General features: G+C 42.6%; 1 protein-coding gene across 4 annotated transcripts in view; it reads right to left on the bottom strand.

The window, feature by feature from the left end:
• jarid2a (jumonji and AT-rich interaction domain containing 2a) overlaps positions 1 to 13462 on the bottom strand; it is a 128947-nt gene that overhangs the window by 53247 nt on the left and 62238 nt on the right. For 3 of the 4 annotated variants that reach the window (XM_071395885.1, XM_071395887.1, XM_071395888.1), the window contains exons 6-7: positions 5228 to 5418; positions 1018 to 2329 (exon numbers count right to left, since the gene is read on the bottom strand). In XM_071395885.1, coding sequence (XP_071251986.1) covers positions 1018 to 2329; positions 5228 to 5418 — 1503 coding nt within the window. The remainder of the gene's footprint in view (positions 1 to 1017; positions 2330 to 5227; positions 5419 to 13462) is intronic. The other variant, XM_071395886.1, reaches the window with a different exon arrangement.

Here is a 13462-nt window from a genome sequence, read left to right as displayed (position 1 = left end):
AGGTGGTTCAGAGGTCAGGATGAGAGGTGGTTCAGAGGTCAGGATGAGAGGTGGTTCAGAGGTCAGGATGAGAGATGGTTCAGAGGTCAGGATGAGAGATGGTTCAGAGGTCAGGATGAGAGATGGTTCAGAGGTCAGGATGAGAGGTGGTTCAGAGGTCAGGATGAGAGGTGGTTCAGAGGTCAGGATGAGGGGGTGGGGGGGGTCAGAGGTAATTTGGGAGAAGCCTTTTAACTATAATATAGTTCCCTCAGAAGGAAACCTCTAGCAGCACACTGAATTAACAAGAGGAAACTTCAAACTGTAAAACTTGATAGATAGCCACTCTATGTAGAGTTGACATATGTGCTAGAATAAGATGAAACTGTACTAGAATAAGATGAAACTGTACTAGAATAAGATGAAACTGTACTAGAATAACATGAAACTGTACTAGAATATCATGAAACTGTACTAGAATAAGATGAACATGTACTAGAATAAGATGAAACTGTACTAGAATAAGATGAAACTGTACTAGAATAACATGAAACTGTACTAGAATAAGATGAAACTGTACTAGAATATCATGAAACTGTACTAGAATAACATGAAACTGTACTAGAATAACATGAAACTGTACTAGAATAAGATGAAACTCTACTAGAATAACATGAAACTGTACTAGAATATCATGAAACTGTACTAGAATATCATGAAACTGTACTAGAATAACATGAAACTGTACTAGAATAACATGAAACTGTACTAGAATAACATGAAACTGTACTAGAATATCATGGAACTGTACTAGAATAACAGGATGTGGCGGAACTATTTGTAGCTCCCTAAACATCTTTGACATTAAATCTTAGTGACAGTCTTAGTCCCAAATGAAACCCTTTTCCCTATTTAGTGCATTACTTTTGACCAGGGTCCATAGGGAACCCATAGGGCTCTGGTCAAAAGTAGTGTACTATGTAGCAAATAGGGTGCCAGCTGGGATGCACCCTAAGTATCAGTCCTACAGAAATGTACCTATGAGCGGGGGGTCCTCCATGGAGATGCCCTGGGCCTGGAGGTGTTTCCTGATGCAGGCCAGCCGGAGTACATTGGGCCCCCAGCGCCGACCCAGCTTATGGATGTGCTGCACCTGGGTCACAAACCTCATGTCCTCTTTCAGCTTGCACTCTGGCCTCCAGTCCTGAGGAGGAGCCACCCTGCACAGCCCATAGCTCTCTGCCTGCCCCCGCATCGCTTCCACATACACCAGGGGGTCGTGGAACTCCTCCAGGCTGGGTCTGAACACTGGCACCTCGGTTAGGGACAGGGGCGGGGGTGGTGCTGCACCTCTCTTCTCCCCACTCTCCCGCTCTTCCCGCTCTCCCCGCTGCCTCTCTGCTGCTTTAGGCTCTGCTGCTTTAGGCTCTGCTGCTTTAGGCTCTGCTGCTTTAGGCTCTGCTGCTTTAGGCTCTGCTGCTGGTTTAGCCTGGCTGCTGGTGCCTGGTTTCACCTTGGCTGCTGAGGTAGTGGAAGTGGAGGTGGTAGTGCCCTTGGAAGTGACATGGGAAGTGTTCTTGGAAGTGCCCTGGAAAGTTTTCTTAGAAGTAGTGTTCTTAGCTGGTGGTGTAGTATTAGCAGTAGTAGTAGTATTAGCAGTAGGGGGTATGGGCTGTGCTTGTCGGGTCAACATCAGCTTGCCAGCGGAGGCTCGTTTGGGTCTTTGCTCCGAGGAGGAAGGTCGGGAGGACGTGACCTTACCAAGATGGCCACCGGACCCCGCCACAGTCTTCTCCTGGACATTGACCTTCCTGCTGCTTCGCGTCTCCGGGGCATTGACCTGCAGTCTAACCTTTTTGACCTCCGGCGAAGACTCCTCAGCCGGGAGCCCCAGACGTCTCTTGGAGTGTCTGACGCCCTCACGCCCCTGCAGTACCTGCTTACCGCCACATCGGCGTGGGTGAAGCTGCCCGTTGACTCGTTGTAGGCAACACCTGCCAGCTGCCTTGTTGGATTGTACCTTCTGTTTGTTGGGAGTCTTTGCATCGCCGCTTGAGAGTTTTCCTGAGTTGGAGTGTGGTGGGCGTGGGTGGCGGAGGGCACTGCCACTGGCAGAGCGCCGTTGGTTCTTCAGGGGTTGGCGAGCTTTGGAGGAGGCTCTTTTGCCCACGGTGAGTTTGGCCTCTTTGAGAAGTCTGGCTTTGGTGTAGGGGGTGTGGCCCCTGGGAAGCGCTGCGGCTGTGGACTTCACAGTTCTAGACGGCAGTGGTCGGGAGGCCGGGGGCTTTTTGGCACCGGAGTTGCGTACGGTAGCTGACGATACCCGTGACAGTCTGTTCCCTTTTGAAACCTGCAATAGACACAAGGATGATTATCAAAGAGTACATTTTGGAAATCTCACATCATCATCATTTGTACCTAGCTCCATCATCATTTATACCTAGCTCCATCATCATTTATACCTAGCTCCATCATCATTTATACCTAGCTCCATCATCATTTATACCTAGCTCCATCATCATTTATACCTAGCTCCATCATCATTTATACCTAGCTCCATCATCATTTGTACCTAGCTCCATCATCATTTGTACCTAGCTCCATCATCATTTATACCTAGCTCCATCATCATTTATACCTAGCTCCATCATCATTTATACCTAGCTCCCTCATCATTTATACCTAGCTCCATCATCATTTATACCTAGCTCCATCATCATTTATACCTAGCTCCATCATCATTTATACCTAGCTCCATCATCATTTATACCTAGCTCCATCATCATTTATACCTAGCTCCATCATCATTTATACCTAGCTCTATCATCATTTATACCTAGCTCCATCATCATTTATACCTAGCTCCATCATCATTTATACCTAGCTCCATCATCATTTATACCTAGCTCCATCATCATTTATACCTAGCTCCATCATCATTTATACCTAGCTCCATCATCATTTATACCTAGCCCCATCATCATTTATACCTAGCTCCATCATCATTTATACCTAGCTCCATCATCATTTATACCTAGCTCCATCATCATTTATACCTAGCTCCATCATCATTTATACCTAGCTCCATCATCATTTATACCTAGCTCCATCATCATTTATACCTAGCCCTATCATCATTTATACCTAGCTCCATCATCATTTATACCTAGCTCTATCATCATTTATACCTAGCTCCATCATCATTTATACCTAGCTCCATCATCATTTATACCTAGCTCCATCATCATTTATACCTAGCTCCATCATCATTTATACCTAGCTCCATCATCATTTATACCTAGCCCCATCATCATTTATACCTAGCTCCATCATCATTTATACCTAGCTCCATCATCATTTATACCTAGCTCCATCATCATTTATACCTAGCTCCATCATCATTTATACCTAGCTCCATCATCATTTATACCTAGCTCCATCATCATTTATACCTAGCCCTATCATCATTTATACCTAGCTCCATCATCATTTATACCTAGCTCCATCATCATTTATACCTAGCTCTATCATCATTTATACCTAGCTCCATCATCATTTATACCTAGCTCCATCATCATTTATACCTAGCTCCATCATCATTTATACCTAGCTCCATCATCATTTATACCTAGCTCCATCATCATTTATACCTAGCTCCATCATCATTTATACCTAGCCCCATCATCATTTATACCTAGCTCCATCATCATTTATACCTAGCTCCATCATCATTTATACCTAGCTCCATCATCATTTATACCTAGCTCCATCATCATTTATACCTAGCTCCATCATCATTTATACCTAGCTCCATCATCATTTATACCTAGCCCTATCATCATTTATACCTAGCTCCATCATCATTTATACCTAGCTCCCTCATCATTTATACCTAGCTCCATCATCATTTATACCTAGCTCCATCATCATTTGTACCTAGCTCCATCATCATTTATACCTAGCTCCATCATCATTTATACCTAGCTCCATCATCATTTGTACCTAGCTCCATCATCATTTATACCTAGCTCCATCATCCTTTATACCTAGCTCCATCATCATTTATACCTAGCTCCATCATCATTTATACCTAGCTCCAACATCATTTATACCTAGCTCTATCATCATTTATACCTAGGTCCAGTATGTCTTCTCCTTCTATATCTATAGCTGCTCTACATTTCATCATTGACCATCGGTCCACGTTTTAACCTGATCATCTACAGTAGAGTACAGACTTCAAATCTCCTCTCTTAATGAGGTGTAGTTGATTAGTTCCACACCAAGGTGGACAGGACACCAGACAATCTGTCACCTGTTGGTTTGCCAAGGATAAGGTGAGGTTTCTGGCATCTCTCCTATATAACAGCAGATGCACAAAGGAGATCAGGCCTGTGTCCCAAATGGCATCCTAATCCCTTGATAGTGCCCTACTTTTGTCCAGAGCCCATAGGGCACCAATCAAAAGTAGTGCACTACATAGGGGATAGGGTGCCATTTGGATCACAGACTGAATGAAGGAAGACCCAAATTGGAATGTGTTTGAAATAGCACTCATGCTAAATATTCTTAATGACGTATGTCTGCCAAGGTTATGTACATGAAGCCAGTAACTGTCAGTATTATTCCTCTGCATAAAGGTGTCTGTGTGTGTGTGTGTCGGGGAGGGGCTGAGCGTTGCAGGGAAGAATGAGGGAACCATCCCACTCTGCCCACCAGAGAGCATCACTGCTCCCAGTTGCCATGCAGAACAATGTGACTATGTCAGCAGTGTAGTGGTGGAGTTTCCACCATATTGCTTCCTTAAACCTTACAGATCAGATTTGTAAATGTTGAGGGGTTAGTTACGGCCGAGGGGAAGGGGAAGTCTGGTTTGAGAGATAGAGAGAGTTAGGGGGAGAGAGAGAGAGAGAGTTAGGGGGAGAGAGAGAGAGAGAAAGAGAAAGGTCAGCATGTCTGTAGCCAACAGGAAGCTGTACCAGGAGGACAGGAAATGTAAACCCTCCAGCAGCGACAGAATACTGGGGCCAACACTAACAGACTGGCACGCTGGCATCAGACCATTAAGATACACACTTAATCTGTCCCGAAAGGCACCCTATTCTCTATATAGTACACCACTTTTGTCCAGAGCCCTATAGGCCTTGGTCAAGGGTAGTACACTACATGGAGAATATTCAATAGAGTGCCATTTGGGATTCAGCCCAGGTACTCTCCATCCCAGGCCATCTGTGTCTCCCTGGTGTACCTGCTTTGGGTGCTCCTGGGTGGGTCTGCTGTGGCGAAGACTGTGGGTGGTGCTGGAGGTCCTGGCTGGGGGTCCTGTAGAGGTCCTGTGAGGTCCCCTCTCAGCCCTCTCTCTGGCCTGGATAGCCTCTCTCCCTCTGGGCCTCAGGAAGAGCTCCTTCCCCCGTAAGGACCTGCAGTGGCCATTCAACACTGGAACACAGAATGAGAACGATGAAATGTATGGACTGTTTACACTGTTTTCAACATCAGTTTTACAACTTTTCTGTTTACTCTATCCTTTTTTTTTTTTTTTTTTTTTTTTTTTAATTTTATCCCCTTTTCTCCCCAATTTTTGTGGTATCCAATCGCTAGTAATTACTATCTTGTCTCATCGCTACAACTCCCGTACGGGCTCGGGAGAGACGAAGGTCGAAAGTCATGCGTCCTCCGAAGCACAACCCAACCTAGCCGCACTGCTTCTTAACACAGCGCGCCTCCAACCCGGAAGCCAGCCGCACCAATGTGTCGGAGGAAACACCGTGCACCCGCCCCCTCGGTTAGCGCGCACTGCGCCCGGCCCGCCACAGGAGTCGCTGGAGCGCGATGAGACAAGGATATCCCTACCGGCCAAACCCTCCCTAACCCGGACGACGCTAAGCCAATTGTGCGTCGCCCCACGGACCTCCCGGTCGCGGCCGGCTGCGACAGAGCCTGGGCGCGAACCCAGACTCTGGTGGCGCAGCATAGCACTGCGATGCAGTGCTCTAGACCACTGCGCCACCCGGGAGGCCCTTTACTCTATCCTTACATTAACCTTGAACGTGGTGTGGCCAAAGCCACAGCCACACTGAATGTGTGTGCAGCTATGATTAACAAACCATAAATACCATACTAAATGGACAAACAAAAGTAGGCTAGCTACTCAAACTATGTAGAAGCTTCTCAGATAAACCATATTTCACACTTGAATAATATACGGAAGACAATGCCTAAGCTGATAATTACGATAGCAGTGTCAGTCTATCTGTCATGTGTGTTAAGAGCTATCCCACTGGGCACAGACGTCAATTCAACGTCTAATCCACGTTGGTTCAACGTAATTTCATTGAATTGACGTGGAAACAACATTGATTCAACCAGTGTGTTCTCAGTGGGATGCAACTGTCAATCCGTTATGATATGTCTATTAGAGGTCGACCTCTAATGTCTATATTTGTTTTATGTCTGTTACAGTTACAGGTACATTATTATTCCAAAGTAACTTGAAAAGACAGAGCTTTGAAAAGACAGAGCTTTGAAAAGACAGAGCTTTGAAAAGACTGTGCTTTGAAAAGACTGTGCTTTGAAAAGACAGTGCTTTGAAAAGACTGTACGTTGAAAAGACAGTACATTGAAAAGACAGTACGTTGAAAAGACAGTACATTGAAAAGACAGTACGTTGAAATGACAGTACGTTGAAAAGACAGTACGTTGAAAAGACAGTACTTTGAAAAGACAGTACGTTGAAAAGACAGTACGTTGAAAAGACAGTACGTTAAAAAGACAGTACGTTGAAAAGACAGTACGTTGAAAAGACAGTACGTTGAAAAGACAGTACGTTGAAAAGACAGTACATTGAAAAGACAGTACGTTGAAAAGAAAGTACGTTGAAAAGACAGTACGCTGAAAAGACAGTACATTGAAAAGACAGTACGTTGAAAAGACAGTACGTTGAAAAGACTGGGCTTAATCAAATCAGTTAAAAAGCTTTCAGTGACTCACTGTGGTGCTCCCAGAAGTGTCATTCTAACAAACACCTATTTGAACAGTGACAAATACCATTTCTTTACGCTTTAATTTCAACGGTACTCAATATCTCTCTGATAAAAGGAACAAAATACATCAAGTACCACCCAAGGTTATATTCAAATCTAAAATCCATTTAAATATCCTGCAGCTTTCAAACTCCAAGTACTGTTATGATAGGCCTACTGAAAAGAAAGTGTCCGATGTTGGAAAGTAAGATTATAGTGAAACAGAGAAATAGTGTTTGTTGGGTCAGTTAATCAGTGAAAGCGGTGCTCTATATCTGCCTGAGGGAGCTGTATTTTACTCTAAACAGTTGGCCTCCCGCCAGTGCAGCATATTAAAGTGTCCTACTTGGCACAAGCTCTAGCTGGGAGAAGTCTCTGGTTCCCTCAACGTGTGTAGGACCAACACTCTGGCTTCGGGTAACGTTTGGCTTTCCCACAGAGCACTTTTCAGCACCCACACACACACACACACACACACACACCCTCTGTATACAGTACACACACTCACACCCTCTGTATACAGTACACACACGCTCACACACAAACAAATGCTCTCACACACACTCATACACACAAACAAATGCTCACACACACATCCCTTCCCTAACTCTGGCCAAGCTGATTTAAGTGTATGTCCAACATGTAGACAAGCACTCCTCCTCCTCCTCCTCCTCCTCCTCCTCCTCCATCCATCATATTTGACAGAATAAACACGAGCTCAACTTTTGACCTCCACAGTAAGTTTCTCTCTCTCTGTAAGGTGGTGTCAGTGCTAAGCTGTGTGTGTAGGGAGTCTAGTTGCTCCAGGATTCCTGCTGAGTTGACTGCAGTCTCTGGTTTCACCCCCCATACATACTACTGACTGTCTGCACAAGACCTAGCATGTTCACATCCGTCCTAAGACACGCTTCCTCAAACACTGTGCTCTACTCTGGCTGTGTCCCAAGTGGCAGAGTATTACCTTTATAGTGACCAGGGCCCATAGGTCAAAAACTAAGGGCTCTGGTTAAAAGTTGTGCACTATTTTACCTTTATTTTACTAGGCAAGTCAGTTAAGAACAAATTCTTATTTTCAATGACAGCCTAGGAACAGTGGGTTAACTGCCTTTTTCAGGGGCAGAACAACAGATTTTTACCTTGTCAGCTCAGGGATTCGATCTTGCAACCTTACGGTTACTAGTCCAATGCTCTAACCACTAGGCTACCTACCGGCTACCTGACGCACTATAAAGGGAATAGGGTGATGGGATCTGGTTAAATATAGTGCACTATGAAGGGAATAGGGTGCCATTTGTGACTCGGACTCTGTAGGCCCATAGAACAACCGAGGGCAGAGGAGAGGAGGAGGTCTATATATGTCCAACCATGGGTTCTATATGGAACTCTATATGCCCAACCATAGGTTCTATATGGAACTCTATATGTCCAACCATGGGTTCTATATGGAACTCTATATGCCCAACCATAGGTTCTATATGGAACTCTATATGTCCAACCATAGGTTCTATATGGAACTCTATATGTCCAACCATAGGTTCTATATGGAACTCTATATGTCCAACCATAGGTTCTATATGGAACTCTATATGTCCAACCATAGGTTCTATATGGAACTCTATATGCCCAACCATAGGTTCTATATGGAACTCTATGTCCAACCATAGGTTCTATATGGAACTCTATATGTCCAACCATAGGTTCTATATGGAACTCTATATGCTCAACCATAGGTTCTATATGGAACTCTATATGCCCAACCATAGGTTCTATATGTAACTCTATATGTCCAACCATAGGTTCTATATGGAACTCTATATGTCCAACCATGGGTTCTATATGGAACTCTATATGCCCAACCATAGGTTCTATATGGAACTATATATGTCCAACCATGGGTTCTATATGGAACTCTATATGTCCAACCATGGGTTCTATATGGAACTCTATATGCCCAACCATGGGTTCTATATGGAACTCTATATGTCCAACCATAGGTTCTATATGGAACTCTATATGTCCAACCATAGGTTCTATATGGAACTCTATATGCCCAACCATAGGTTCTATATGGAACTCTATATGTCCAACCATGGGTTCTATATGGAACTCTATATGCCCAACCATAGGTTCTATATGGAACTCTATATGTCCAACCATAGGTTCTATATGGAACTCTATATGTCCAACCATAGGTTCTATATGGAACTCTATATGTCCAACCATAGGTTCTATATGGAACTCTATATGTCCAACCATAGGTTCTATATGGAACTCTATATGCCCAACCATAGGTTCTATATGGAACTCTATATGTCCAACCATAGGTTCTATATGGAACTCTATATGTCCAACCATAGGTTCTATATGGAACTCTATATGCTCAACCATAGGTTCTATATGGAACTCTATATGCCCAACCATAGGTTCTATATGGAACTCTATATGTCCAACCATAGGTTCTATATGGAACTCTATATGTCCAACCATAGGTTCTATATGGAACTATATATGTCCAACCATGGGTTCTATATGGAACTCTATATGTCCAACCATGGGTTCTATATGGAACTCTATATGTCCAACCATAGGTTCTATATGGAACTCTATATGTCCAACCATAGGTTCTATATGGAACTCTATATGCCCAACCATAGGTTCTATATGGAACTCTATATGTCCAACCATAGGTTCTATATGGAACTCTATATGTCCAACCATAGGTTCTATATGGAACTCTATATGTCCAACCATAGGTTCTATATGGAACTCTATATGTCCAACCATAGGTTCTATATGGAACTCTATATGTCCAACCATAGGTTCTATATGGAACTCTATATGCCCAACCATAGGTTCTATATGGAACTCTATATGCCCAACCATAGGTTCTATATGGAACTCTATATGTCCAACCATAGGTTCTATATGGAACTCTATATGTCCAACCATAGGTTATAAATGGAACTATATATGTCCAACCATGGGTTCTATATGGAACTCTATATGTCCAACCATAGGTTCTATATGGAACTCTATATGTCCAACCATAGGTTCTATATGGAACTCTATATGTCCAACCATAGGTTCTATATGGAACTCTATATGTCCAACCATGGGTTCTATATGGAACTCTATATGTCCAACCATGGGTTCTATATGGAACTCTATATGTCCAACCATGGGTTCTATATGGAACTCTATATGTCCAACCATAGGTTATATATGGAACTCTATATGTCCAACCATAGGTTCTATATGGAACTATATATGTCCAACCATGGGTTCTATATGGAACTCTATATGTCCAACCATGGGTTCTATATGGAACTCTATATGTCCAACCATAGGTTCTATATGGAACTCTATATGCCCAACCATAGGTTCTATATGGAACTCTATATGTCCAACCATAGGTTCTATATGGAACTCTATATGTCCAACCATAGGTTCTATATGGAACTATATATGTCCAACCATGGGTTCTATATGGAACTCTATATGTCCAACCATGGGTTCTATATGGAACTCTATATGTCCAACCATGGGTTCTATATGGAACTCTATATGTCCAACCATGGGTTCTATATGGAACTCTATATGTCCAACCATGGGTTCTATATGGAACTCTATATGCCCAACCATAGGTTCTATATGGAACTCTATATGTCCAACCATAGGTTCTATATGGAACTCTATATGTCCAACCATGGGTTCTATATGGAACTCTATATGCCCAACCATAGGTTCTATATGTAACTCTATATGTCCAACCATAGGTTCTATATGGAACTCTATATGCCCAACCATAGGTTCTATATGGAACTCTATATGTCCAACCATAGGTTCTATATGGAACTCTATATGTCCAACCATAGGTTCTATATGGAACTCTATATGTCCAACCATAGGTTCTATATGGAACTCTATATGCCCAACCATAGGTTCTATATGGAACTCTATATGTCCAACCATAGGTTCTATATGGAACTCTATATGTCCAACCATAGGTTCTATATGGAACTCTATATGTCCAACCATAGGTTCTATATGGAACTCTATATGCCCAACCATAGGTTCTATATGGAACTCTATATGTCCAACCATGGGTTCTATATGGAACTCTATATGTCCAACCATGGGTTCTATATGGAACTCTATATGTCCAACCATAGGTTCTATATGGAACTATATATGTCCAACCATGGGTTCTATATGGAACTCTATATGTCCAACCATAGGTTCTATATGGAACTCTATATGTCCAACCATGGGTTCTATATGGAACTCTATATGTCCAACCATGGGTTCTATATGGAACTCTATATGTCCAACCATGGGTTCTATATGGAACTCTATATGTCCAACCATAGGTTCTATATGGAACTCTATATGTCCAACCATAGGTTCTATATGGAACTCTATATGTCCAACCATAGGTTCTATATGGAACTCTATATGTCCAACCATGGGTTCTATATGGAACTCTATATGTCCAACCATAGGTTCTATATGGAACTCTATATGTCCAACCATGGGTTCTATATGGAACTCTATATGTCCAACCATGGGTTCTATATGGAACTCTATATGTCCAACCATAGGTTCTATATGGAACTATATATGTCCAACCATGGGTTCTATATGGAACTCTATATGTCCAACCATGGGTTCTATATGGAACTCTATATGTCCAACCATAGGTTCTATATGGAACTATATATGTCCAACCATGGGTTCTATATGGTACTCTATATGTCCAACCATAGGTTCTATATGGAACTCTATATGTCCAACCATGGGTTCTATATGGAACTCTATATGTCCAACCATAGGTTCCATATGGAACTCTATATGTCCAACCATAGGTTCCATATGGAACTCTATATGTCCAACCATAGGTTCTATATGGAACTCTATATGTCCAACCATAGGTTCTATATGGAACTCTATATGTCCAACCATAGGTTCTATATGGAACTCTATATGTCCAACCATAGGTTCTATATGGAACTCTATATGTCCAACCATAGGTTCTATATGTAACTCTATATGTCCAACCATAGGTTCTATATGGAACTCTATATGTCCAACCATAGGTTCTATATGGAACTCTATATGTCCAACCATAGGTTCTATATGGAACTCTATATGTCCAACCATAGGTTCTATATGGAACTCTATATGTCCAACCATAGGTTCTATATGGAACTCTATATGTCCAACCATAGGTTCTATATGTAACTCTATATGTCCAACCATAGGTTCTATATGGAACTCTATATGTCCAACCATAGGTTCTATATGGAACTCTATATGTCCAACCATAGGTTCTATATGGAACTCTATATGTCCAACCATAGGTTCTATATGGAACTCTATATGTATACTGTACAAACATGGCTGCTCCTTTAAGACGATTGGCCCTGGGTGAGAACTGCTGCTCCTTTAAGACCCATGGCCCTGGGTGAGCTCTGGGTGAGAACTGTGTATACTTTGCTTCAGTAGAAGTGAAAAATGCCTGGTGCTATGCATACAGTGTGTGTGTGTGTGTGTGTGTGTGTGTGTGTGTGTGTGTGTGTGTGTGTGTGTGTGCGTGTGTGTGTGTAGGGAGGATGATGGAGCTCTGTTTGTGGACGCGGATCATTGAGTACATGGTTTGCTTCCTAAATGGCACTCTATTCCCTATGTAGTGCACTACTTTTGGCCTGGGCCCTGGTTAAAAGTAGTGCACTATATATTTGGGATGCTCCCCATCAACTCATGGTGTGAGAGGAGACAGAGCTGTAATTCACTAGGCTTCTTCTGATTGGTGAGGGAGAATTATACAGTATGGGCCTCTAGGCTCTGTTACTAGGTAGAGTAGAACGACGTCTGGGAAAGAGTGAGTGACGTGACTGGCTGACTGAGTTATTGTGAGCAAACCAAGCAAACGACTGAGTGAGTGACTGAGTGAGTGACTGAGTGAACAAGAAGGAGAACAGAACAACATGGTAGATCAGTAGTGTGTACCAAAACAACATGGTATATCAGTAGTGAGTACCAAAACAACATGGTATATCAGTAGTGAATACCAAAACAACATGGAGATCAGTAGTGAGTACCAAAACAACATGGTAGATCAGTAGTGAGTACCAAAACAACATGGTATATCAGTAGTGAGTACCAAAACAACATGGTATATCAGTAGTGTGTACCAAAACAACATGGTATATCAGTAGTGTGTACCAAAACAACATGGTAGATCAGAAGTGTGTACCAAAACAACATGGTAGATCAGTAGTGAGTACCAAAACAACATGGTAGATCAGTAGTGAGTACCAAAACAGCATGGTAGATCAGTAGTGTGTACGAAAACAACATGGTAGATCAGTAGTGAGTACCAAAACAACATGGTAGATCAGTAGTGAGTACCAAAACAACATGGTAGATCAGTAGTGAGTACCAAAACAGCATGGTAGATC

Source organism: Salvelinus alpinus, chromosome 4 (genome assembly GCF_045679555.1).
Source record: "Salvelinus alpinus chromosome 4, SLU_Salpinus.1, whole genome shotgun sequence".
Lineage (NCBI taxonomy): Eukaryota > Metazoa > Chordata > Actinopteri > Salmoniformes > Salmonidae > Salvelinus > Salvelinus alpinus.
Note: the sequence above shows the minus strand (reverse complement) of the source record. Positions and strands in the feature narration are given on the sequence as shown.